The sequence below is a fragment of the Pipistrellus hanaki genome, assembly GCF_964339955.1.
Source record: "Pipistrellus hanaki genome assembly, chromosome: 1".
NCBI lineage: Eukaryota > Metazoa > Chordata > Mammalia > Chiroptera > Vespertilionidae > Pipistrellus > Pipistrellus hanaki.
In genome coordinates, this window is record NC_140503.1 from 161,668,352 (window position 1) to 161,696,038 (window position 27,687).

General features: G+C 44.0%; 1 protein-coding gene across 3 annotated transcripts; it reads right to left on the reverse strand.

The window, feature by feature from the left end:
- Nucleotides 1-1,838: 1,838 nt before the first annotated feature.
- ENOPH1 (enolase-phosphatase 1) lies at nucleotides 1,839-27,687 on the reverse strand. 3 transcript variants are annotated; one of them, XM_084882977.1, is made up of 6 exons: nucleotides 27,580-27,687; nucleotides 15,130-15,231; nucleotides 13,182-13,384; nucleotides 11,953-12,085; nucleotides 10,357-10,480; nucleotides 1,839-2,930 (listed from the first exon to the last, which is right to left on the reverse strand). In XM_084882977.1, the coding sequence occupies exons 3-6, from the start codon at nucleotides 13,304-13,306 to the stop codon at nucleotides 2,791-2,793; spliced, it is 522 nt and encodes a 173-aa protein (XP_084739103.1). In that variant the 5' UTR covers nucleotides 13,307-13,384; nucleotides 15,130-15,231; nucleotides 27,580-27,687; the 3' UTR covers nucleotides 1,839-2,790. The 3 variants fall into 3 exon arrangements, with proteins under 3 accessions (XP_084739103.1, XP_084739102.1, XP_084739101.1); XM_084882976.1 differs by lacking the exon at nucleotides 27,580-27,687 and adding an exon at nucleotides 26,961-27,275; XM_084882975.1 differs by lacking the exon at nucleotides 27,580-27,687 and adding an exon at nucleotides 26,932-27,273.

Here is a 27,687-nt window from a genome sequence, read left to right on the forward strand (position 1 = left end):
GACTGAGGCTTCTCTTCTAAGAAACCAACCTGGGTTTTGACTCAAGATTGGAAACCAGTGCTATTGTGGGGAAGAGCACAATTGAGGTAGATCTGGATTAACAAAGGGAAATGACAAGGGCCACAACTTCCAGAAGCCTTTGTTCCCTGTATGCTCTGCAAACAGGATGCTGAGAAAACTTAGTGCCCTTGTCCTTTTGTGGAAATTACAGGTGAGATTTTTCCTCCTTCACTTACTCAGGACCACAAATTTATCTGGATTTACCTCCGAGCTCACAGGTAAATCCTAGGCATTTTCTTCCTTCATGACCAGTCTCCTTTACAACTCTAGGGTCTTCCAAGGATCCTTTCCTTTCCTTTCATATTGTAAAGAAGTTTCTTAGGATCAAAGAAATAGTCCCCTCACCTTTCCCCTTTCCTTTCACACACCTCTTTGACAAATGGAATTTGATATGGCAACTTTCTCTTACTTTTTAATCTATTTCCACTATCAATTATTCACTATAAACTAGTTTTCCTGGTACCCTTACTGTGGAAAGCGGCTGCTGCTGGTAGACTAAACGTTTGTGTTCCCCACACACATATGCTTATGTATGTGGAAGTGGGACTTTGGGAGGCCTTGACAGAGCCTCATGAAGGGATTAGTGCCCTTATATAAAGAAACCCAAGAAAGCTTTCATCCCTTCTACCATGTGAAGTTACAAAGAGCAAACTGGTCTGAGGAAACGGCTCTCAGCAGACATGAAATCTGCCAGCAGCAGGATCTCGGACCCAGCCTGCAGGACTGTAAAAAAATAAAATTTCAGTCCTAGCTGGTTTGGCTCAGTGGATAGAGCGTTGGTTGGCCTGTGGACTGAGGGGTCCTGGGTTCGATTCTGGTCAGGGGCACATGCCTGGGTTGTGGGCTCGGTCCCTACTGGGGGGTGTACAGGAGACAGCCGATCAATGATTCTCTTCACTGATGTCTCTCTCTCTCTCCCTCTCCCTTCCTCTTTGAAATCAATAAAAGTATATTTTTTTAAAAAAGAAATAAAATTTTGTCGTTTATAAGCTACCCTGTCTCTGATACTTTGCTATAGCAATCTGAAGCCACTAAGACACTTCTCCACCTCAATTCTCCACTGGCTAGATATTTAAACTTGTTTCCCTTAGACTCATTTCTAGTTAGGTCCTGGTGTATAATTTTCTCTCATTTCTTCCTTACTTTTTCCAGTTATTCCTTTATTTTCAGTAAAATATACCTTTTCTGTTATCTTTTTGTGAGCTTTTTCAGAAATTATATGAAGTTCAACTTTTATTAACATTTGTGATCTTACATCATTTACAATTCACTCATATTTCTAAGATTTACTTAAATTAATTTCCCTTTTACTACTCTTTTATATTTCCATAATCATTAGATTTTTTAATTAGCTACTAGAAAATAAAAATTATCAACATAAAATCTTTTATAGTCCCTATTCTCTCATCTTTGCAAGGTTACTTCCTTTTCCTTATTCAGAGCACTCCCAGAAATCATTCCTTCAGGATTCATTAGTTTTTGATTACTTAGGAGAGAATAATTGCCTTCTTAAAGCATTATCCTTGGTACCTCAAATGTAAGAGTCTCAAAAACCTAAGAAACCCACTCTTCTCTTGAATGCTTATATCCAAATAAAATAACCAATGAGGTTAACCATCTATGTATACATAACTCACAGTCAATGATTTCCAATGGCATTCCATTAAAAAACACACATGATAAAGCAAAAACTAAAATGAAATTCTTATTTTTCTAAATCTCCAGTTTCTCGTTTGATTATGGCAATATGTGGTGTAGTTCAGGGACCTACATAAAACTGAGCGAAAGAAAAAATGTTTTTATTAATCACAAAGTGCAATTAACATGACATCCCAATCGGATTGACCCAGGATAAATAATGCAGTTATAAAATTAACATTTTTCACATCCATTTTAAGGAAAATAGTACATAGTAGGGCTCTTCTAAGTCTTATAAACTGATTTCAGTAAACTTTTTTTTAAATAGTAAACAGCAGTAAGATAGTCTCAAACCATGCTAAGAAGGAGTTAGAAGGGCAAAAATAAAACCTAGTGATAACTACTGGTAGGACTAGAACTATTTTGTCATTTTACCTGTTACATCAGTGCACCTTTTCCAATGATAAAGCAACTACTTGCTGGGGAAGCCACAATGATTAGCAAGTTTCTTAAGTAACAGATATTTGATTGATCAGGACTCAAATAGCTTCCTTTCCAATTTTGTCCCTTTTGGAGCAGAAATAAATAACTTTATCTTCTATAGGTAGGGAAACTAATATTTTGAAATTCAGCTGCTAATAATTTTCTAACTCATAATTAAAAGGGGGGTTGAGTAACTATTAGAAATAAGTCTTGAAAATATTTCCAGTTTTTAAAATACCAAAGCTTCTGAATAACTTCTCAAACCTATCTTTCCATTTTGGTCCATAATGTGATAACTATAACACATTAGATCTGCATTGTAGTAATTTCTTCTATCAACTACATTTTACCCTCAGTAAGGGTGAGAGTTGCGGTTTCAAACCATTTCTATATACAAAGCATCTTTAAATTAGTTTCCTTTTCACTGAACTGAGATTTCCCCCCAAACTTGTGTGCCTACAAAGAGAATTTGAACACACACATATATACTTTCATGCATACATACATGTGTTTATATGTATGTTTAAAGGAAGTTACTTGTACCACTAGGAAAAAAACTAGACTACAGGGGCGACTCTGTGGAGACAGCTGGTCTTCCTCAGATATCCTCTACGTGGAGGAAGGCAGGTTCAGGTCACTGAAGGACGTAATGAGGCTGTAGTAAGTCTTTTCATCGTCTGTTAGTCCCGCATTGCCAGGCCTCACCACCACAGCTACATGTACATCTGCGTCCTCAGCAGCACTGGCCTCTGTGAAAATCAAAATGAATGCCAGAAACTTAAAAATATGATCTGAGATTTGCTTCAAAGTAATCAGGGTGATGTGGAAATGTGAAAAACAAGTTTGACCCTGATCTGATAATGTCTGAAGCTAGAAGGGCACATTGGTGCTGACTATATTATTCTCTTTTACATCATTTCAATTTTTCTGTAATAAAAAATTTTAATATATAATTATACATGACAGGCTACAATGGCAACTATCCAGACCTCTGAGTTTTATTAAGTACATGTGAATGCAGAAGGACAGAGCCATGTTCTGTCCACACCTTTGTTCCACTCCCTCCCATTAGTCCTACAGAGAACTGAGCTGTATCCCCGAAGCGCAGCTTGGCAGGGAAAATACCAATTAAGAAAAAATGAGAAGAATAGAAACCTAGGACAAATAAGGCTGAAATGCGGGCTCTCACAATCAGAGCCCAAAAGTATCACAACTCCTGACTAAAACACCCATCTTTTCTGTAGGGCAAATTCCTAGTCTTTATAATTCAATTTAATTAACTCATATTCCAGAGCACTATTAAGAGCAACTTATGTGTTCCTTCAACACCCTGTATTTAGCTCTATTGCAACAACATAAGGTGACAGTTATTATCTGTTGTCACTTTCCTCCCTCAATAGATTGTGATCTGTGACTCATAGTGGGTAGAAATAAGAACAGGATTAGTAACGCAAAACTAGACATTGCAGGGAAGATCTCTAAAATGCTTTGGGTTACATATCTCCCATCTGAAAGATAACAGCTAATATATAAACTTAGTACCTACCAGGTACCAGGTCCTATTCTAGAAACAGAGAACAAAACAAGGCTCCCACCTTCATGGAATGCCATTCTCATCTAAATCTTTACAACAGGCTCGAGGTCATTAGTATTACTAACCCTTTCTACAGATATGGAAACTGAGAGCTAGGGAGGTAGAACTAAAGTTTGAAATTGTTACTCCGACTCTGTGGTCTGCGCTCTAGAACCAGGGTAGCTATGTGCCCTGGCCGGGTGGCTCAGTTGTTTGGAGTGCTGTCCCGTACGCCAGAAGACTGCAGGTTCAGTTCCTGGTCAGGGCACATAGCTAGTTTGCGGATTCAATCCCAGGTCAGGGTGCCTACGGGTGAGGGCGATTAACTGATGTTTCTCTCTCACATCGTTGCTTCTCTTCCTTCCTCTCTCTCTAAAATCAACTTAAAATTACACACACAAACACATACACACACACACATAAGCATGTCCTTGGGTGAGAATTAAAAAAACACCTCAGTTGTTTATCTTTGGAAAACAGTTGCAACATCTGAATGGACTAAAGGGAGTGGAAAAGAGAGAGGAGAGGGAGGGAGGGAAGGAGAGGAGAAAGAGAGAGAAACATTGATGTATGAGAGACACCTCAATTGGCTTCCTCCTACACATGCTCCAACTAGGGCAGGGGATTGAACCTGAAACCCTGGTACATGCTCTTGACTGGAAATCGAATCTGCAACCCTTGTGTGCACAGGCTGGCGCTCTAACCACTGAGAAACACAGGCCATGGCTCAGTTCTCTTTTATGCTTGGGTATTATTCGGGATATCACTTAGTCCACCACTCTGCCTTGGCAATAAAAGACTGGGCATGTGATACCAAAACACAGGATCAGAGATAATAGACAAGAATGAGGCAGGCAGCCAGCTGCCTGGCCCCATCCCAGCTATAGATGAGCCCAGTTCTGGCCCTACTACCGGGTGTGGGGCTGGCAGAAGTCTAGGGGCAGGAATAAAACCTCTTTGTGGAGGACTGAGAGGGAATCAATTTCATTGTGAGGTCAACCTGAGGCCAACCTGGGGATCATCTCTTGTCTGTAAAAAGAATAAGAATAATTTTGGGGACTGCACCCTAAGGAAAGGAAATGGCTAAGGGAAAAAGGAAGACCTGAAATTATCGATGTACTACGATGGCAACTAGACAAAAAAAATGTAGCTGAAAACAAAACTATGAAAAACTGTAAGTGATCTTAGGGCAGGGTTGTAATTATTAAGAGTAGCCAAAAGGTGGAGGATAGGAGAGAAATATTGGGTCTGGGGGTCACAGAATGCTTGGACAGGCTGACTTTACGGAGAGCCCCAGCCACAAATCAGATCCCTAATTCTAAGCCCGCAGAAACTTAACCATTCAAAGTCCTAAGAAAATTAAATATAGGACAAACCACAAATTTTCATCTTCAATAGCCCCCTTTATGTAAATGATTAAAGAAAAGCAATTCACAGATTAAACCAGACAAACTTCACCAGGACAAGGCCTGTCTGTCTTCTTTCAATAAGGAGTGAAATTATCATTCCTCACAGAAACTGCTGGCGCATCCCTAACCTATATGGACAACAAAGTGACCTCCTTACCCCACCACTCAAAGCCCCCAAAAATCATTCAAGGAAGAGGGTACATTGTAGCTTTGAAGCAGTAAAATGTTTGATAGGCCAACATTTACAGTTCAAAGACCAGGTGAAATGTTTGTTGACAGCACATTTAAGTGGCCTGGCTACCTAGTTACACCATGAACCCTAAAGCAGTGTGTCCATGCATCTGTCTGACGCACTTCACGCCAATGTAAAGCTTTCCAAGATGTGGGAAAATGAGACACCATTTGTAGAAACCCTTATACTCTGAAGCTGAGCTAAGCCAGGACAGCAGCTGATCCCCACTAAATACTGTCTAACTAGGTAAAAAAAAAAATTCCAGTCTAGATGCACCAAGGCATGAAATTTAACAAAGGTAATAACAATTACTGAATATCTTTGGTATGTCAGGTGAAATTAAGCCTGTTTTACCCCTTTTTCCAAAGACACACTTTAGTTTCTTCAAGGTATCTAGATTCTACTTTTTTTTTTTTTTTAATAAGTTTTTATTTTTCATATTATTACAAATGTTCCTTCCCCCCCCCCCACCATTGCTCTCCTCCACCAGGTTCCCACCCCACCCTCTGCCCTTTCCCCTCTCCCCATTGTCCTCATCCATAGGTGCACAGTTTATGTTCAGTCTCTTCCCACGCCCCCCTCTCCCCTTTTCCCCAAGAATCATCAGTTCACTCCCCTTCCATACCTCTGATTCTATTATATTCAACAGTTAATATTATTCATCAGATTTTTTTAATTTCCTTGGTTTTTAGATTCACTTGTTGATAATTACGTATTTGTTGTTCATCATTTTTATCTTTGTTTACTTTCTCTTCTGAAAGAACCCCCTTCAGCAATTCATATAATTCTGGTTTGGTGGTGATGAACTCCTTTAGCTTTTTTTTATTAGTGAAGCTCTTTATCTGGCCTTCGATTCTGAGTGATAGCTTTGCTGGGTAGCTTATTTTTGGCTGTAGGTTCTTGCTATTCATCACCTTGAATATTTCTTGCCATTCCCTTCTGGCCTGCATGGTTTCTGTTGAGAAGTCAGCTGACAATCGTATAGGTGCTCCTTTATAAGTTACTACCTTCTTTGCTCTTGCTTCTTTTAGTATTCTCTCTTTATCTTTTGCTCTTGGAATTTTAATAATGATGTGTCTCGGTGTGGTCCTCTTTGGATTCCTTTTGTTTGGAGTTCTGTGCGCTTCCTGGACTTGTAAGTCAAATTCTTTCACCAGGTGGGGGAAGTTTTCTGTCACTATTTCTTTCAGTATGTTTTCGATATCTTGCTCTCTCTCATCTTCTGGAACCCCCATAATTCTGATGTTGGTTCGCTTGAAGTTGTCCCAGAGGTTTCTTACATTATCTTCAATTTTCTGGATTCTCTTGCCTTCTAGCTTCTGTGGAGGAGTGTCTTCTGGCTCTTTATGTTCCAAATCTTTGACTTGATTCTTGCGATCTTCCCTTCTGTTTTTAGGACTCTGTAGAATATTTTTTATTTCAGACAATGTATTCTTTATTTCTTGTTGATCCCTTATCATTTCTTGTTGACTCCTTATTAATTCTAGTTGATCTCTTTTCATATCCTCATAGGCCTTATCCATCTTTTCTAGGAAATTCTTGAAAAACCTTATAAGCGTAGATTTGAACTCTATATCCAGACGCTTTTTGTCCTCCATTTCTTTCGTTTGTGATCTATTTTGTTGTCGCATTTCGCAGTTACAGATGGGACGGGGTTTCAGGGTGGAGCCTGCAGCTTTGGCTTCCGTCAGCCCCGCCCTATGCGGGTCCTTCAGTGCTCGCTGCCGGCGCCTCTGAGAGAAAGGTGCCCTCGATTTTCGCCTGCTGCCAAACAGTCTATGCTCTCCCACAATGAGCCCGGTATTGGGGTTCAGTTCAGTTGGAAGTGGAGTTGGAGGTGGCGTTCAGAGCAGTCTGGAGCCCCAGTCTCCTTCCCGTCAGGGCAATCCCGCGGCACAGCCGACCGTCCCTTCTCTGGGGGCAGTGTGCGCGCCTCCGGGACCTCCTTTCTCCGCTACCCCGGGGTTCCGCCTTACAGCCCAGCTCCCTATGGCTGAGCCTGAGTCCCCGGGGTCTGGCCCAGATCTGGGGTTCAGAGCAGTCAGGGGCCCAGCACAGTCGGAGTTTTATCTCCTTTCCGCTAGGGAACGCCCGCCAGGCACTCGGCCTCCCTCCTCTCCGGCTCCGTCCTCTCCGCGCGCCTCGTGTCTCCGTACCTTAGGCTTTTACAGCTCCTCCGTGCTTCCTTCTGGTTTTCTCCTTGCTTCTTGTTGTAGGATTTCCAGTCAGTCGACTTTCCTGTAGTTCTGGGTAATGTCCATTTTATATTTTAGTTGTATTTTATTAAAATTGTTGTGTGCGGCTGCGGCTAGTTGCCTACCCGAGCAGCCATCTTGGATTCTCAAGGTATCTAGATTCTAGATGCTCTACGCTGGTTAAGATTATTTCCAAAATCACTTAGCAAATTCGTGCATGGTATTTTATAGCTACAACTCTTCCCTAACACAAGAGACCAAAAGGTCAAGGGTCAGCAGTAGAAAAAATATACACGCTACCACAGGTAAGATGTCCTTGCCAGCAGCCTTGATTTGCCTTTGGGCCCCATCTCTGAAAGTCCTAGTGCTTGGGTGGCTTTAGTTCTGGGACACAGACAAAGGGATAAAGGGAGGAATATTGCCTCTAGGTGCTGAAGCTGCCCCCAAGGGGCCCAGGAGCCACACAGAGCTGACTAAGCAAGAGAGCACCCCCCTGCCCTCTGCCTCTCCCCCAACCACCTTGTCCAGCAGGAGGCGGGTGCTGGAGCAGCTGCGCAATGCACAAAGCCCTGCTCTGGGGTAAACAGAGGGTGAAACTTACAACCCAAGGTGAGTGGAAGAAACATAAATATATAGAACTACCTTCAAATACAAGTGCGATTATAAACACACCTAAGGTAGCCCCTGGGGAGAGGCAGGACTCTAAGGAGAATAACTGCTGGAAACCAAAATCAACAGTAATTAATATAAATGCAAGAAGTCCATCAGAAGGCTGACCTGGGCTCCTTTGATATTCAGAGGGTGAATATTTGCATCTTATTACCTACTGCTGACTCAATGGCCTAAAGCAGGGGTCCTCAAACTTTTTAAAGTGGGGGCCAGATCACGGTCCCTCAGAGAGCTGGAGGGCCGGACTATATGAACTACTAATTCCTACTGTAACACCTCGGCTGCGCTCACTGCCCAAAAAACCTGGCGGGCCGGATCAGACTCCTCTGCGGGCCGCATGTGGTTTGAAGACCCCTGGCCTAAAGCAAACTCCTCACAAACTGATAATCTTACTGTTTACTAGACATTACCATTGATATGTCCATTTGCATTCCTAAAAGTCAATTGTGTTTCTAGTAAATAAAAGCAGCTGGGAAAGGAGACTCAGTGGAACTTGACTACTACTAGTTAAGTTTTCCCTGGCTTCCCCCCATAATTTCAAATTATTATTTCTTGTGTTTTAATTTGCACGTCAGCTCTTTCTCCAAGCCTCTGAACCCAAAAGCCACGCTGGCGGTGGCTTTTCACAAATAACCACAAAAATCAAGGGTGGGGAGTGTGGGAAAGCCTCACCAACCAGGGGCTTTCAAGTAAGAACAGCAGGGACTCCACCCTCCCTCTCCCCCCCCTCCCTTGCCTGCTGCTTCCTGTTTCCTTATTGGCTACCACTTCCCTCTATAATTTCATAGAGGACTCACAGTCTTACACAGATACTTGAGTACATATTTTACATTTGGTCAAAACTACTCCTGAAATCACTTAAATTGCCAATGAAGAACAGTATACATTGTTTTGTGCATTCAATCCTTAAAGTAATCATGCATCTGCTAATGTTCTATCTATGTAGGCGTTGGCAGTAGGCAGCAGAGTGCGAAACATGGTGGGCATTGGCTGCGGCAGGATGGTGGAGCAGGTGAATGGGGGCACCAGACCAAGGCAGGGCGCTGGTTGCTGTCATCAGGATGAGCCTCTGGGGGTTACTGAAAATTCTTTGCTCCCACATGCTGTAGTTCCTCTGGGCTGGGCTTGCAGCTGCTGCTGGAGCCACCACTCGCACCCACTGCCAGCCCCAATCACCCCTGAGGGCTTCTCCACCTCCCCCTGCTCCTTAGCAGTGATGGGGCAGCAGCCACCACTCACACTGGCTGCTGGCACCAGCTCCAATCTCTGTGCTGTCAGCGGGTGAAAGCGGGGCTGGTGCTCTCAGTGTGTGGAGCGGTGGTGGCAGGAGCAGAGCTGCTGGCAGACAGGGGACCAGGGACCGAGGCAGAAGGGGCTGGGCGGGATTGTGGATGATGGGCTGAGACCCACCCCTGTGCCCACTGCAGCCTTGTGGCCTACAGTTCCTTTTAAGGTGCATGAATTTGTGTTCTGGGCCCCTAGTTTAAAATAAAGAGGGCCAGGCTGCATAAAGAAAATGCTGTCTTTAAACAAGTGAATCTTGAAGGCCTGGGGGACTGAGACAGTCCCCAGGAAGGCGGGGATGAGGCTCCTACTTACGCCAGGGCAGGGCACCAATCAAATGACTGTAAGGCAAAGTCACTCAAACTAGAGTTCTCTTTTTCTCTTTTATCGGCTGAGTGTGTATATGTGATCTCACTGCTGTTAATATGTTTGATGCAGATGCACTGTGACTTTATTATCCTTACCTAACCATGCACCTACCATCACATTCTTGCCTGCATGCTCATTTCCACAATGATACCCTGTAAGTCCTTTCTTAATTTCCCATCTCACCTGTGTAAGTACAGATGGGTGGGTAGGCAAACATGGATAAGGAATTAAAATGAGAGAAATTAAGTCTTTCTAATGCCACTTCCCCACACACAACTCCAAAGGAGGCGTAAATGGAGAGAAAGATGAGTTGGCTGGTTCATTGTTTCTTTTTATAAAACTTTCATTTTTCAAAGGTCCACACATAAACTTTCTTTAAAGAGGCAATGTGCTTGCAGTGCTGAGCTCAGCTCCCTTCCTGGAGTAAGAAGTCAGATTCCTTACCTAGAGTAACGTCTGTCAGAAACAAGATGTTGTTGGTTGAGCACCCAATGCTGTCTGCAATCTTTCGATAACTCTCACTCTCTACTTTGTGTCCAATCTTGGTATCAAAGTGACCATCAACAAGCTGAAAAAAGAGAAGGGGAAATACTGATGCTGCAAACATACTAGTAACCTGGACCACTTTGTCTCTATCCCTTATCTCTGAAATATACAATCACAGTGATTTCATTCACTCAATATATAACTGAAAATCTACGTACAAGAGAACTTGGAGATGACTACAAAAAGTACATTCAAAGATTTTATAGCAATAAACATTTGAAAGGAGAAAACTACCAATTCAACATATATAAGGTCAATTTACAATCTACTTGCTTTTCTTTCTTTAGCATTGATTTTTTTTATACAAAATCTTTTAAAATATACATGACCTACTTTCTACCCTTAAAATACTATTTATACTCAAACTACAATACTTACTACACAGTGAGTTTCACTACTGACGAAAGTTTCACTCCTTTTGACCCCAGAATGAACAAATTTCTTTATCCTACCTCATTAATAAGTTGTTACTCTACGTTCATTTTCTGATTAAAACATTCTGAAATTCTACCCAAGAACTAATATACATCCTTGCTGCTCAATAAATATTTATTTTAAAACTAGGTAGCTGAGCGACCTATTGTGTATCACTAAGGTCAGTGTATATTGAATTAGCATTTCTTTTTGAATCCCTTCCAATGACCATCCTGTCCCCCAGGGGGCATAGGATGCTAGAACAGAGGGGCTAACAAGAATTTTTTCATGAACAAGAAATTTAATAGGTGGCCTTAACTTTTAATTGTTTAATGATGTACCCAGCTCTCTTACATAAGAATGCTGGCTCTGCTAAAGTAAAATCTGTCTCTCCAAAGTACCAGAAACAATCAATCCACCTTGTACTCTGCTCCATTCAAGAAGTCTGTTTTGTTTTGGTTTTTTCTGGATAGTGGCAAGTACCACTATTTTACATTTTACCTGCTCTACTTTAAACAACCAAAAGAAGCATGTCATTAGTTTCCTTTCAGTTGATGACTTCCCAATACTGGCAGGATAGCTGATTTACAAGCTAGAGCTTATGCCTTGTTAGCTATCATATATTTTATATATGGTTCTAGTACGACTGTCACAGAACCACTGAGGGTGAAAGTGTAAAAATGCAGAATTCTGACTCCCCGCCCCAGGCCTGCTGGTTCAGATTTGCTTGGAAGCAGGGCCCAGAGGGATCTATATTTTTAACAGATTCTCCCCCACCCCCAGGTGATCCTTATGCAACAAAGCTTAAGAACCTTTGATATAAAGACTGGTTAACACAGAAACAGTTCACTCTTGCTTAAAATGTATTCCCCAGTTTTTCCACTTCCCCCTACAATGTGCTTGGCTATATATATATATATATATATATATATATATATATACACACACACACACACACACACACACACACACACACACTTATCTGAATGCTGATTTAGCTTATAACTGTACCATATTTCTTTAAAAATCATTATTTCATGCTTTGATAATGTCAAAGAACAAAGTTATGATGTAACCTACCTCAAGAATATCTCCCTCTGTGGAATGCCCAAATAATAGTTTCTGTGCTTCTACACTCCCTGAAGAATAAATATACACCTTCATTCCAGCCTCTCTCCACTTCCTGACTGCTGGAATTACATCTTCAAAGAACCTAGACAGAAAATCAAGTTAAAATGCAGGAATACATTATATTGCCAGATGAAAACCAGTCAAAATAGTTGTCACAAGTTTCTCTCTTTGTGCCCAAATGGTCATCACGAGAAGGGGCTCCATCTGCAGATTTAGTAAGTATGTCACGGAGTTCCAGGATCACACAGATCAGAAGCAATAATTTGGGTGGAGAGAAAAATAGTTTTTGACAGCCCCATTATGATAATCAAAAGTGATTACAGCCTGGCTGGTGTGTCCGTGGTTGAGCGCCAACTTATGAACCAGGATGTCACTGTTTGATTCCCGGTCAGGGCACACGCCCAGATTGCAGGCTTGATCCCAGTAGAGGGTATATGGGAGGTAGCCTATCAATAGTTTTCTCTCATCATTGATGTTTCTATCTTTCCTTCTCCCTTCCTCTCTGAAATTAAAAAAAATATATGTATATTTTTAAAAAGGTGGAAACCCCTTGTAAAGTATATAAAGGAATGGCATCTCACTTGCAGAAAAAACAAAACAAACATAGGCAGCTGGAAACTGTCTTGGATCTTAGGGTTTATATCAGGGAACAGTCTAAAATATGGCAGTATCTTATTAAGAATTTTTTAGCAACACAGGACTTCTTTAGCAGGAGTGTTCTCAGGAACTCCACAATCAAGACAAAGAGTCTGTGGAAATTGCTCAAAAGAGCACAGAAATGAGTGGCATTGCTGACACGGAGTAACCCCCAAAGCAGCGGGGCACATCATTTTATAGAATTCTTACTTCTCTAACAGAACAGAAAACAGATCATCGAATGGTCCTGGGAAGCAGCTCAGCAAAAGATCAGATCTGACTTAGTTCAAGAAAGTCACCATTTCCTAGGAAGCTATTTTCAAAGTGGGATTAAAAGTCATTCGACCATCCCACCAAGCCAAACATCAGGTTTGGAGGATTTATCCCAGCTTTGAAAAAACAAAACACTCACTTGTTAGAGTTAAAAGAATTTTATTTTATCTATTTTACTAATCATGCAACATTGGAAAAGAGGACTAGTAGAAAATGTATTTGGTTTTAGGGCTAATGAAATGTTCAGAGTTCCATGAGCAGCTACATACTCTGCTTTCACATGCCCTGCTGTGAACGCTGCCCTCCACATGTGGCCCTGCAGCTGTTTCAGTGCAGTAGTCTTTCGGTCCAGAGACATCTGCCAGCACACGTTATCTACCACGGCCTGGATCATCAGTTGCGAGTCATCTGCTCCGTTCTCAGATGCAGCAGGGATCGGAACAGCCCCATCCAAGTGGCAGTCTTCTTCAGCCTTTAAGTCATAAACAACATGAATTTGTTTCTTACTTATTTGAAAAAAAAGAGTCCTTAAAATTAGAACTGAAAACCAAGCTGATTGATTTTTTCCAACTATCTTTAGCACCAAGCACTGTCACAAAAAAGTATCCTACATTTTTTGGTGCTGATCTGAATGATTCCCAAAAGAAATCCTATTTAATAAAGAGGGAATATGTAATTGGCCCTCACACTCTCATAAAGATGGCAGCGCCCACAGCCAATAAAGAATATGCTAATTGACTGTCATGCCCTCAAAGATGGCAGCACCCACAGCCACGAGATGGTGGTGCCCAGTCCCCTCAGCTCTGTCGGGGTGGCAGGCATGTGGCATAGCCAGGCCCATCTGCAGGTGGATCGGGCTGCTTCACAGGCCTGATCCAGAGGAGTTCCCCCAGTCCCCGCAGCCCTCCAGCCCCCCAGGGCTGGCCCAAGGCACAGCCAAGCCTCGGATAGTGGCTGCCCAAGGCTAAGGTAACCAGGGCCGGCCAAGGCTTGTGCTGCTGGCAGTGGCAGCAGCAGGTGTGATGGGGGCGTCGCCTTCCCCTGATCGCTGGGTAGCCTCCCACCCCTGATGGCTCCCAGACTGTGAGAGGGGGCAGGCTGGCCTGAGCGATCCCCCTCCAGTGCATGAATTTTCATGTACCGAGGCTCTAGTGGGTTATAATTAATAATTTACATGATCTTTCCTATATTGCTAAAGCGAAAATTTAAACTGAGAGGCACGTATGTAAGAAGAAAGAGAGAACATGATAAAATGATACAGTTAAGACCTAGTTTGTTAATTCATTTACTAGGATCAACAAACTAAGAGTCAATGAAATCTGATCATTTTCTTTGCATTGTAACTAAGGGGGGGGGGGAGGGGAAACACACATACAAGAAAACCTTTAAATCAGTTCATGCCTGGAATTCAATGAAAAGAAGCTAGTGAAATAATGCCTAGGGTTGCTTCATATTCAGTTTCCTGCCATCTGTCACATCTTGCAAAACTCTAACAGCTATTTGAATCACTGACAATGTGATAACGCCCATGTCCAACCTCTAAGGACTCGATGATATATATCCTACAGCGAGGAAATGTACGTATGTTTCAACAAGAGTTGAGACAACAAAAAAGGTAAGGGGAGGTGTTTCAGGCTGACCTGGAGTTATCTAGAAAATCTAACAAACTCAAATACCCATGTCCCAAAGAGTATGATTATATTTCCAATCCTAACTAGTAACCTTAAAAACTTCAGAGTGCATTCCACATTGTTCAAAGTAGAAAATTAACTAGAAAGTAAGTGCCATAGAGTTAGCAATGCACAGTATGTAAAATCTTTGCCACTGAAGCAATTTTAATTAAGAAAAAAAGGAGTGCCACAGCACACAGTGTGTAAGGGGAAAATACAGACTGAAAACTGAACAAAGAACAGAGCACAAGAGAGAGGCAGATATGAGGACTGAGCCAAGTGCGAGCTGGGGTAAGAGGTCCGGAGGCGGGGTGTAGATATCAGGGCCCACAAGCACTGTGCGGGGCTCAGCGGGGCGCAGGCCAGGAGGCAGAAGAGAGGAGAGAATGAGGTGACGAGGAGCTCTCTGAGACATTAATGAACAATGTGAAAAGACAGTGTAAAACCTTTTGCCTTCCACCCAGGAAGGGCCTGAGCATGAGTCTCTAAGCATCTTTATTTCTAAGATACTTGGGAATGTGGAAGCAATGGAATAGAATGTCCCAACCTGTTTCCTCAAAAGACTGACATCCTGCTGGCATTCTTCTTCTTCCCAATGTGTCTGCAAATACTCTTTAACATTTTCTTTGATGTAAGGAAATAAAATGTCCTGGTAAGAGAGTAAAAGGAAATAACAACTATTAGCTTTAGTAATTTGCATGAGATGAAGTTCTTCAACAATCTCACCTTAGCAAACTGTAGCAAATAAGCCACTGAAAATATGAAATATGCAGTTGTGGATATATGAGTGAGAGACATAGACCAAAAAACAAATAAAGAGATCAAGAATCAGTAAACCATGGCCCCTAGCCCACATCTGTTCTACATCTTGCTTTGTATATGAAGTTCACTGGAACATAGCCACATCCATGTTTACGTAGTGTCTGTGGCTACGTTGGGGCCACAACGGCAGAGGTGAGTATTTATAGCCAAGACCATATTCCCCACAAAGTCTAAACATTTACCATTCAGCCTTTCACAGAAAAAGTCTGCTGACTCCAGAACAGATTGCTAGACCATATGTCCTTGAGGGCAGGGATCAAGTATATGTTGTTTACAGCTATAACCTCAATACACACCACAGTACTCGGCACATACATATAACTCAAATATCTGCTGAAAAGTGTCCATGCATGACAACACCTGAGCACCATGATTCTTGGTAATCAGACTACTTAACAGAATACCCTATAAGAAAGGGATGTGCAAAACAATTCAGAAATAGTCAGTAATTCGTGCATTGGGAATATGATCTCTCTTGGGTCAAAATTTTTACTTACTTGCAATTGTAGCATATGCATCTTTTCAAATAAAATGTGGCACTTTCAGCAATTGTTTTAATGTCTACTATATGCCAAGATATGCTAGTCCCAGAGTTGGGCATGAAGAAAAGGATTCAAAAGATAAACGAGTCACAGTTCCTATTCTCAGTAAGTTTAAGAATCTGGGGGTGGGAGGTGGCAGGTAAACAAAGAATTATAATGGGGTACAATGGATAAGACAAGAGTAGAAGCATAACTCTATGTGAATCCAGAGAGTAATGGCACTGTAACAGTTTTAGGAATAGCCAGAGCCTAAAATAACATGCCATGAGTATAGGCCCCAAGAACATAATTCAGAGAAGGCCTTACATTTTTAAAATATATATATTTTATTGTTTTTTTTACAGAGAGGAAGGGAGAGGGATAGAGAGTTAGAAACATCAATGAGAGAGAAACATTGATCAGTTGCCTCCTGCACACCCCCTACTGGGGATGTGCCCACAACCAAGGTTACTCAGTGTTAATTTCTAATTACTCAGTGTTAATTTCTAATATGGTAAATAGTGATCAATATAATCCATATCAATAAAAGTTCTTTGGTTCCTCAGTAGTCTTGAAGAAAAAAGAAAACCTGAAAACAAAAAGTCTGAGAACCACAAGGTGAATAGGATTTACCCAGAGAAGATCAGAGGACAGTATGTTCCAAACAGGAAATGGTGGGGTGAGGGAAAGGTTCTTGATAGAGTCACCTCATCTATGGAGTGTATAAGCCAGAGATAAAAGACAAGGGTTTTCAAATGTTCCCATAACACTCGAGGTGTGCAAAAGGCCCTGAAGATAAGTGATCCTATTCTCTTAAAAGAGGGCTCACTACATGTAGTAAGAACGAGCTCCAATACCTGAAGCTGTTGCCTGTGCTATCACAGGGCATCTGTGCCAAACACAGCACCCACCTCCCTCTTCCGATTAGTATGAATCAGGACCGGCCCTCAGCACAGCTTTGTGGGACGTAGGGAACATCTTAAAACCACCGATCCGTGCTTTCTCCCTCTTCCCGTGGACCTCTTCCTTGTTATAGGTTTCTGGGCCATTACATGTTCCTAAATATTATAACAAGACAGTGAACAAGGACAACTGGCAGAAAACTGAGGGATGATATGACTAGGACATAGTTAAAAGATCCATGTGAACAAAACTATAAGTTTGTTGTTGTTGTTTTTTAGTATGCATAGCGTTACCCTGGCTGGTAGAAAGATTTGGCTACATAATTAGAATGGTTTAATATTTCCCAAAGGCCCACGTTCAAACTAAACTGCAATCCCAAATGAAAATACATAACACAAGAAGGTTATTAATGGCTTTTTTAAAATGGTAGGACTGAAATGCTTATCTCTCTTCATAATACGTTATTCAAATTTCACCTGCCCTAGAAAAAATAAAGAAACCATTCAATTTTGCTTATTCTCCTTTGGTAAGTAATGGATCATTCATCAAATTTTTCAGCATACTTGTCAGAAAAGCCTTGTTTAAGCTCAATGAAAACTCATTCTTAATCTAAAAGAAGAAAACTGAAGAGCTAAGATTGACAGCTTTCTTTTCCAAGAGATTCCTTTTACCCTACTGATATATTTCTGATTTTCTTTAAATTACTTAATTTTCCCAGCCTTAGCCCTTCCTTTTTCTACTGAATGTCTCTCCTCCACTCACACACTGGGGTAGGGCTGCAAAGTGGCCCCCACTTGAGAATGCCATCTGAGAAGATGCATTAAAATTGAAGATATCCAAGCCATTTCTCTCCTGGCTAGGGAAACTAACACATGTGCACACAAAAAGGAAAGGGGCCGAGACCGGTTTGGCTCAGTGGATAAAGCGTCGGCCTGCAGACTGAAAGGTCCTGGGTTCAATTCCGGGCAAGGGCATGTACCTTGGTTGCGGGCACATCCCCAGTGGGGGGTGTGCAAGAGGCAGCTGATCGATGATTCTCTCTCATCGATGTTTCTAATTCTCTCTCCCTCTCTCTTCCTCTCTGTGAAAAATCAATAAAATATATTTTTTTTTTTAAAGAGGAAAGGGAAAAAATGTTTATTGCAGCACTGGGTATAATTGCAAAATAACTGAAAACAACCTAAATCTTTACCAGCTAGAGAATAGATAAATGGATATATTCATACTCTAAAAGATTATAAAGCTGTTGAATATTAATGTACTGAAATTATATTTATTAATATGAACATAAACTCTAACATATGAATGAAACTCTAATGCAAAATGAAATGGCCCTACCTTCATGAAGTAATCAGGGACACACCCATACCCTTTTGAAAGCTGAAGCCTTTAGGAAAAACCATTAGATTTCATTATTTGCATTCAAAATGAATAAATGTGTTGCTGATAAGACAACAGCATCTTCTAAATCCCATTAAGGATATTAAGCTGTAATTAAAGAACAATCAACAATGATCTAATTAATTGTAATGAATCACATTGCACAAGGGAAGTAGTGTTGGGATAGATTTTAAAAAGAAGCAGAGCTCTGGCTGATTTTCTCAGTGGTTAGAGATTCAGTCCACAGATGAAAGTGCTGCAGGATCCATTCCGGTCAAGGGCACTTAACTTGGTTGCAGGTTCTCCAGCTCCAGTAGAGGCCTATGGGGGAGGCAACCAAACAGTGTGTCTCTCGTGTCTGTCTGTCCCCCTCTCCTCCATCCCACTTCCTCTAGATTTCAATGTAAAAAAATCTCCTTGGGTAAGGTTTAAAAAAAAAAAAAAAAAGCTGAGAAGAGACAAAATATTAGTATCTCTGGTTGAAGAGATCTACTGAGCTTACTTAGAAAGCACAACCGGTGTGGCTCAGTGGTTGGCATCCATCTATGAATCAGGAGATCACGGTTCCATTTCTGGTCAGGGCACATGCCCAAGTTGTGGGCTCAATCCCGTATGGGGTGTATAGTAGGCTGCTGACTAATGATTCTCTCCCATTATTGATGTTTCTCTATTTCCTTCTTCCTCCCTCTCTCTGAAATCATTATATCTATACTAATAAAAGGGTAATATGCTAATTATTGTAGACCAAATAGACCAGCCATCTTCCTGAGGTCCAGAACTCCTTCCAGACAAAGCCACGCTGCCTGTGAGGGCAGGCAGCCCACAGTGGCAGTGTCAGTGGCGGCGGCGGCGTGATGGGGGTGGCACCTTCCCCTGATAAGCTCGGTTGCCTCCAGGCACATGGGCCCTCCTTCCCCAGAGGCCATGGTCCCAGGGTCCCAGTCCCAGTGCTGCAGTCCCTCCTTCCACAGAGGTGGGGGAGAGGGGTCTGCGTGGTCCCAGAGCCTCCGCAGAGGCTGGACAGGGTGTGACCACAGTACCTCAACCTCCACAGCCCCTCTCCTAACCAGCCTGGCCCAAGATCCCCATGCCAGTGGGCAGGGGGTGGGGCCTATCTGGTTCTGTTTGAGCCACACTCCCCAACCCCACCCCTGCTCAGCCAGAAGCCAGGCTTATGGCTGGTGAGCATAGAGGAGGTGGTGTGAGCCTCTCCTGCCCCCATGGCAGGAGGGCAGTAAGGAGCAAGAGGTCCTGGACTGAGATCCCCGGACTGCGAGAGGGATGTCGGAGTTCCAGCTTAAACCTGATACCAGGGAGTCCTGGACTGTGAGAGGGCACAGGCCAGGCTGAGGGCCCCACCCCAGTGCACAAATTTCGTGCACCGGCCTCTGGTGTATACATGTATATACTATCTAATAAAAGGGTAATATGCAAATTAACCATCACTCTATCATAAAGATGGTGGCGCCGGTAGCCACAAATGGCGGTGCCTAGTCCCCTTAGCCCAGCCCCAGCCTTGGAGACGATGGGCAAGGATTGGAGTGGAATGGGGATGCTACATCCAGTCTGAGAGCCACAGTGGGGCGCTATGTGCAGGTGGAGTGCCCAGTGGTAAATGGGGAGTCCCTACTTGGGGAACAGCCTCACTAAGAGGAGCAGCACGGCCGCATGCAGCTCACCCAGCTTCTCTGGAGGAATTCCAAGGAGAGAGAGGCGGGGAACGGCAGCTGCGCCTGCCACCTGAGGGCAGCACTGCTTTCACTCACTGGCTCATGCGCCTCAGGCTCGCTCCTTCTGGGATGTGGATTGGTGGCACCAGAGGTCAGTACTGGGTTAGAGGGCTGCCACCTCCCGCCCCAGGACAGGTGGGACTATTTGCATAGAAAACTAAGGTGATGCCCGACTCCCTGAAAACCAGACTCGCCCAAAAAGAATAAGCTCTTTGCTATTGTACTGATCCGTCACCTTTAAGCATCATTCACACATTAGACAGTTTATCCCTCTTGTTAGAAAGTTATAAAATAGCCGAAACCGGTTTGGCTCACTGGATAGAGCGTCGGCTTGGGGACTGAAAGGTCCTGGGTTCGATTCCGGTCAAGGGCATGTACCTTGGTTGCGGGCATATCCCCGGTGGGGGGTGTGCAAGAGACAGCTGATTGATGACTCTCTCTCATCGATGTTTCTAACTCTCTCTTTCTCTCCCTTCCTCTCTGTACAAAATCAATAAAATATATTTAAAAAAAAAAGAAAGTTATAAAATAGATGTGTGGTTTTTTAAAATTTTATTTTCAAGATAAGGAGAGGTAGAGTCAGGGTCTGAATCCACAATTGTCTAGATGGAAAGCTTCTGTTCAGCTCTGAAAGCTGGGTGTGTGGCAATGGACGACCATACCAAAAATACTGGGTGGTGAAAGGAGGAGCTAGAAATGAGACAGAATAGTATGTGTGCATCTTCAAAGTTCAGTGGATGCTGCTCCAGTCTAGGCACTTTCTAGGAAAACTTGACAGCTATCAGCATGCTGCCATTCTGAAACAAGCAAAGGTGAGGAAGGAGTACAGGTAATGCAGAACGGAAACTGCAGTTTGGGCAGGTCAAGGACTTTGACCAAGCAATGCAATGCCATCAGAGTTGGGATTCTCAAATTCTCAGAACTTTGCAATTGATTTCTATTGTTTGCTTCAAGAAATTTCAAGCAAATGCCCTGAGAATTTATATATCTACTAGTGGCCCAGTGCACAAAATTCATGCATATTAAAAGGGGATTAATTAGAGGAAATAATTTAATATTGCTATTTGCTCTTTCTCTATGATACAAGTGTCAGATGTGAAAGAAAATTAATAAAATATATATGAAAACCTTCCTCCTGTCAGAGTCTGGGGCGCACCACAGGATCCAGAGTCAAGTCCCTGCCTACCCACACGCGCCTCAAAATAGCGTGAGACCCAGACCTGGCCACTCCCACCATTGGGCTAGATCCAAACCTGGCCAGTCCCACCCTTGTCAAGCCACACTGGGTGGGGGACATGGCCTAAGTTCCCCTGACCCAACTCAGGGGGTGCACCTTGGGGTCCCCTGTCAAACCCCGCTGGGTGCGGGGGCATGGCCTGAGGTCCCCTGTCAAGCCCAGCCAGGCAGGGGCGCGGCCTGAGGTCCCCTGGCCTGGTGCTGGGGTGGGGGGAGGAGCCTGAGGTCCCCTAGCCCAGCACCATGACAGGAAGTACACCTTGAGGTCCCCTGTCAAGCCCCGCTGGGTGGGAATGCGGGCTGAGGTCCCCTGTCATGCCCTGCAGATGGGGAATGTGGCCTGAGATCACCTGTCAAGCCTCACAGGGGCGGTGGAGGGCGTAGCCTCAGGTCCCTGCTGATTGCTTGTGAAGGCTCCTTATGGGAACTTGGCCTCAGTTGTGGGTGCAGCCATCTTTGTGATGGAGAGGTGGTCAATTAGCATATTCCTTCTTTATTAGAAAGTATAATAATAAAAGCATAATATGCTTGGAGGGGGCAATGGTAAGATATGTACACATATAATACCTTAATAAAAAAAAAATTTAAAAAGCATAATATTCTAATTAGACCAGACATCCTTCCAGACTAAGCCAGGGCTGCAAGGGGAGCCCCTCCCGGGTGCCAGGGGGAAGCCGGTATTGGCAGCTGGGGGAAGGCAGGCCTGCTCTTGCACAATAGGCCTTCCCTTCCAGCCTGATACATCTGTACATTTGAACATGTATGTTATTTATACTAATAAAAGCTTTGGCGGCAACCAGGCCATCGGGGGAGGGCAATTGGGGGCGATCAGGCTGGCAGGCAGAAGTGGTTAGAGGCTGCATCCTTCTGGACAAAGCCACAGCGGCTGCCTGAGGCTCAGGCAAGCTGCAGATGGTGGTTGCCGCTGCCCAGGCCAAGGCTCAGGCAAACTACGGTGCCTGCAAGGACCGAGGCTCAGGCAGCTGCGCGGCTGGCAGTGGCAGCAGCAGAGGTGTGATGGGGGTATCACCTTCCCCTGAATGCCAGGTTACCTCCTGCAGAGGGAGGCTAGAGGCAGCAGCAGCAAGGGGATGGTGGAGATGGTACCTTCCCCTGATCGGCCATGGGGAGCAGACCTAAGCTGCCAGTAGGACCTAAGCTTCCAACTCAACATGTAGCAACAAGAAAGCCACCAAATTATAGACCTCAGGGCTTCCGGATTGTGAGAGGGGGCAGGCCGAGCTGAGGGACACCCCCGACCCCGACCCAGTGCACAAATTTTTGTGCACCGGGCTTCTAGTGCCCTGTTTCCCCGAAAATAAGACAGTGTCTTATATTAATTTTTGCTCCCAAAGATGCGCTAGGTCTTATTTTCAGGGGATGTCTTATTTTTCCATGAAGAAGAATATGGTACACATTTATTGTTAAATGAAAATAAAGGACATTTATTACCTGTATATGGTACAGTAGTACAGTAGCTGTCAACACAAACCAGACAAACTGTGAATCCTACAATATCAAGAATTTACTCATTTATTCAATGACAATCATGTCATCATCTCTGGAACATCATCATAACAATCCAATTCCTGAATTTCCTGGTGAATTTCTTATGACTCCATTTCTTTTAGAATCAGTGGACCAAATCTCTCATGTTTAGCCTAGGGGGGGCCTTATTTTTTGGGAGGGTGCCTTATATTTCACTCAGAAGGAAACCTGTAAGTAGGTCTTATTTTTGGAGGATGTCTTATTTTCGGGGAAACATGGTATATATATAAAAGCCTAAGCAACTGGACAAGTGGCCCATGGCTACGATGCACACTGACCACCAGGGGGCAGGCACTCAATGCAGGAGCTGCCCCCTGGTGGTCGGTGCACTCCCACAGCGGAAGTACCACTCAGGTGACAGACAGGCGCCAGATGCTGCCACTGCCCAAGGACACTCCCCCAGTCGGCCGGAAAGTCCCCAGCAGCAGGCACAGTGGGGCTAGGATGAGCCGGAGCAGCACAGCGCCAGCCGTGGCTCGGGCTACTCCCCAGCACCTGCCACTTCCCGCGGGATCGACGTGGGCTGAGCCCGCCGAGCTGGTGGGTAAGGCTGGGTTGCAGCAGCACGGAGGTCCACTGATCCCCACAGGCCAGGCCGAGGGGCCTCTACTCTTTATATATTGTGCCTTTTATTGGTGATTGTGCAGTTTAAAATTGGCCAAGCACTGTCTACTGTTCCTAAGTGCAAGAAAACTGATGTGTTTATGTAGAAAATACATGTTGGATAAGCTTTGTTAAAGTATAAGTTACAGTGCCACTGGCCATGAGTTCAATGTTAATAAAATAAGAACATATATAACAGAAACACATAAAACAAGGTTATGTATTGATCATGATGGAAATGTCGTGACCAGAGACTCAAATAAACCTAACCTTGTATTTTCTCTATAGTATTTGCTAACATAGTTCTCAGTGACCTCACAGAACATAACTACTTCCAACTCAACATGTAGCAACAAGAAAGCCACCAAATTATAGACCGTTTTCTGGAACAACAGATCATTTTCCCCAAAGTCAAACAGTTGTTGTAGGTTTCAGAGAGGATAACCACAGGGACTGATGATAGTGTTATTTCATAGCATACAGACTAAAAACATTAGAATAATGCAATGCACAAAGTTAGAAAATGAGTATTATCTCCCCACAAAGATCAAGAAGTGGCTCTAGCCAAAACAGGTTTGGCTCAATGGATAGAGCGTCGGCTTGGGGACTGAAGGGACCCGGGTTCGATTCCGGTCAAGGGCATGTACCTTGGTGGCGGGCATATCCCCAGTGGGGGTTGTGCAAGAGGCAGCTGATCGATGACTCTCTCTCATCGATGTTTCTAACCCTCTGTCTTTTTCCCTTCCTCTCTGTACAAAATCAATAATATATTAAAAAAAAAAAAAAAAAAGAAGTGGCTCTAAGGGGTGCATGCAAATGAATCAATGGGGTAAGGAAATAACATTTATTTATACTTATTAATCTCATCTTTAAATTCCAATTTATTTTATAACTTAGTAATAGTATAATATAGATACACAATTTATAAATTTGACTGGTAGTGCCTGTTCCATTTCTGCTGATGTACAAGATCAAAAAAAGTTGGGAGATCACCACTGTAAAGGGTCAGAGGGAATAACTCAAAACAAATTCCAGGAGCACATGTCCTACAGTGAGGAGAAAGGCTGGTGACTTTGATGACTCAGATGCACTGAGAGCATCTATGGAAATCTGGGTTCTACTGCTGCTCTGCTCTAAGCTGTGATGATCCTCACACAGGCCATTCCCACAGGCATCAATTAACTCACGGAAGAAATTAATTAGCTGGTTTTAACACTCACCAAACAATCTGAGCTAGCCGGCCTTTCCACTCTAGAAATTTGACAATTCTATGATTCAGTGAAAAAGACATAATAGCTAGTAAGTAAAACAAGTGTGTGCTGTTGCCTGGAGTCTAAAGGCTGAGGCATGCACTGATCCAGCAACAGACTGTCCACAGAACACCACTTCCCAGACTAGAAGCATTCTATAGAATTCTTTTTTAAAAAACTTTTTTTAATGTGTTTTTATTGATATTATAGAGGAAGGAAGAGGGAGAGAGAAATATCAAATGATTTGAGAGAATTATTGATCACTGCCTCCTGCACACCCCCTACTGGGATAGAGCCCCCAATCCAGTAGGCATGTGCCCTTGACAGGAATGGAACCGGGACCCTTCAGTTGGTAGGCTGTTGTTCTATCTATCCACTGAGCCAAAACGACTAGGGTTCTATGGAATTCTTTAAGAGATCCTACCAGGGGTCCTCAAACTTTTTAAAGTGGGGGCCAGATCACGGTCCCTCAGAGAGCTGGAGGGCCGGACTATATAAACTACTAATTCCTACTGTAACACCTCGGCTGCGCTCACTGCCCAAAAAACCTGGCGGGCAGGATCAGACTCCTTTGCGAGCCGCATGTGGCCTGCGGGCCGTAGTTTGAAGACCCCTATAAGACCGTTAGTGTTATCTTATGTAGTTAAACTAATCAACTGTAATTGCTCAGCAAAGAGAAAGAAAGAAAGAGAAAAGAGAGAGGGAAAGAGAGAGAGAGGCATAACCGTAACCCGTGCTGGCAATCTGCTGCCATTCCACTAAATGAGGGCGTTCTATTCCCTGGGACACTCTCATTTCTCCAGTCTCTCTTACATCAACTACTTTCTCTGGTGCTCAAGGGAAGAAGCAGGGATTATTTCAACCCTAAAGGAAAAAAGGCTGCATATGACACTGAAAATGAAAATCAGCCTCCAAAGGACAATTTTTAAAAATATATATTTTATTGATTTTTTACAGAGAGGAAGAGAGAGGGATAGAGAGTTAGAAACATCAAGGAGAATAATCAACCAGCTGCCTCTTTTGCACACCCCCCACTGGGGATGTGCCCATAACCAAGGTACATGCCCTTGACCAGAATCAAACCTGGGACCTTTCAGTCTGCAGTCCGACGCTCTATCCACTGAGCCAAACCGGTTTCGGCTCAAGGACAATTTTTAACAAAACTCAACTTTCACAGTATACAATGAGAGTAGAACCAAACCCTCAAATACAGTAAGACTCATTATAATAATGTAAGCTGAAATTTGTTACAATATGCTTTTATGGTACTTCATAATGCTTAAAATAATCTCATATAACAGTATCATTTAACATACACAGCAGCCAAGCAAAGACAGAACAAGAATAGCTTGTTCTGTCTTTGCTTGATTTCTGAACTTGATTTCCTTTTCAGAAATCAAGTTCAGTAATGGAAAATGAGTTTTGAGCCAGATAATACAGGTTCAAATGCCAGGCATATTGTTCAATTTCTCAGAGCCTTAGTTTCCCATCAGTAAAATGGGAATAGCTAGACTTCTGAGGATGAGTCAAGTGTACAAGTCACATGTATACAGTACTGTGTATCCTTTCATATTCCACAGGAAACAGTGCAAGTTCACACACCTACTATGACTAATCCCCAATTCCAAGCTCCATGTTCAGAAGTTGAAGAAGAATGTAAAAGGAGTTCAAAAGATAGAACTATTTTTGCTAAATTTAGGAAATGCTCTCTTGAAGACTCACAAAGCATATATGTGTGTGTGGATGTGTATGATATAAAGGCTCTATAATCGTTAGTATTTAGTATAAAGCTGGTTCAACATGTACAGAACACTTCCCCAAAAGTGCATTTAAATAATGAAACCTTTTTTGCATAATGAGTATAAGCATATAGACCTAATGTTCTTCTGGACATACTTTTGGATGAAAATACTTTAAGAGACATTGATTCCGATGAATTAATATATAACAAGTTAATATTGCATCCGGTTAATATTTAATATTAATAAAATCAGTAGGTTATAGGACAAAGCACAAGAAATCAGGGATACCTGCAATAGCCGCCACACCAGGTGACATCAAGCAAAATGCGCTCACCTGCCCCGCAGGCGGGCGGAGCACGGACCATTCCCTCCACCGCCCTTTTCCGCCACCACCTCCATCCCTTCCCATCTACCGGCACCTAACCAAGGGCAGGGTAACGTGGTGCTGGGAGAACAAGCAGCCCCGCGACCGGCTGCAGCCTGTCTGCTCCCACCCCACGGTGGGTGCAGAGCCACCCCGCCTCTCCTGCCTCTCCTGTCTCTGGTGCACGGTCCACAATACTGTAAAGTCGTTTTAAGGCACAAACACTTCCCCGCTCCCTTCAGCCCCTCACCTTCACGAAAGCAATCGGGGTGGTGGTACCTTCGATATCTAACAGGATCACCGTGACTTCGGCTGGCACCGAGAGCACGACCATCTCCCTACCGGATGCTACCACGGAAACCGGCCTGCGGGACGGGAGGGCGGCGCCGACTGCACGCCCAGCACCGTCCTGGGCTTCCGGAAAAGCTCCCTGGGAACCTCGGGGCGGTCGAACCACGTGCGGCCTGAAGCCCGAGGGGGTAGAGGGCACCCCCACACCACCGACAGTGGAGCAGGCCACCGAGTGAGGGGCCTGAACTAGGGAGCGGCCCGGGGCCGGAACCACGTGGGTCTGGAAAGGGGCGGGGCGGCGGGGCTCTGAGGGGGCGGGGCAAGCACAAGGCAGCGACGCCGACTGGCCACCAGAGGGCCTCGGACCCGTCCGTCAAGTCGGGCCTCGCGGGGGGGCGGGAACAAAGCGAGCGCGGGAGCCGAGTGCGCGGGCGGGCGCGCGCTCCCAGCAGACAGGTTAGGCGAGCCGGAGAGGCCGGGGCACGTGCCGACGGGAAGCCCGCGAGTGGCGCGCCGGGGACGTGAGTGCCCCCTGCCCTCTACGACACCTACTAGTCCTTCCTCACCCCTCCACCCCCGCCCACCAACGCCGCGTTTGCATATTTACTGTAATCTAACCGGGCCTGCGCCCCTCCTTCCCGTCCTCGGCCAGCCAAAGAGGCCGCGCGGCGCCCCGGGGGGTCTGACTGCGGTGGTTCCGGCCGATCGGCTCGGG

What these genes read in the sequence shown, in the direction of transcription:
- ENOPH1 (XM_084882975.1), bottom strand. Translation starts at nt 27,015, where the DNA reads ATGGTCGTGCTCTCGGTGCCAGCCGAAGTCACGGTGATCCTGTTAGAT. An exon ending in CCCCGATTGCTTTCGTGAAG is followed by an intron (nt 15,232 to 26,931) that starts GTGAGGGGCTGA and finishes CTCTCTTACCAG; the next exon opens with GACATTTTATTTCCTTACAT. An exon ending in TCTGACAGACGTTACTCTAG is followed by an intron (nt 2,931 to 10,356) that starts GTAAGGAATCTG and finishes TGATTTTCACAG; the next exon opens with AGGCCAGTGCTGCTGAGGAC.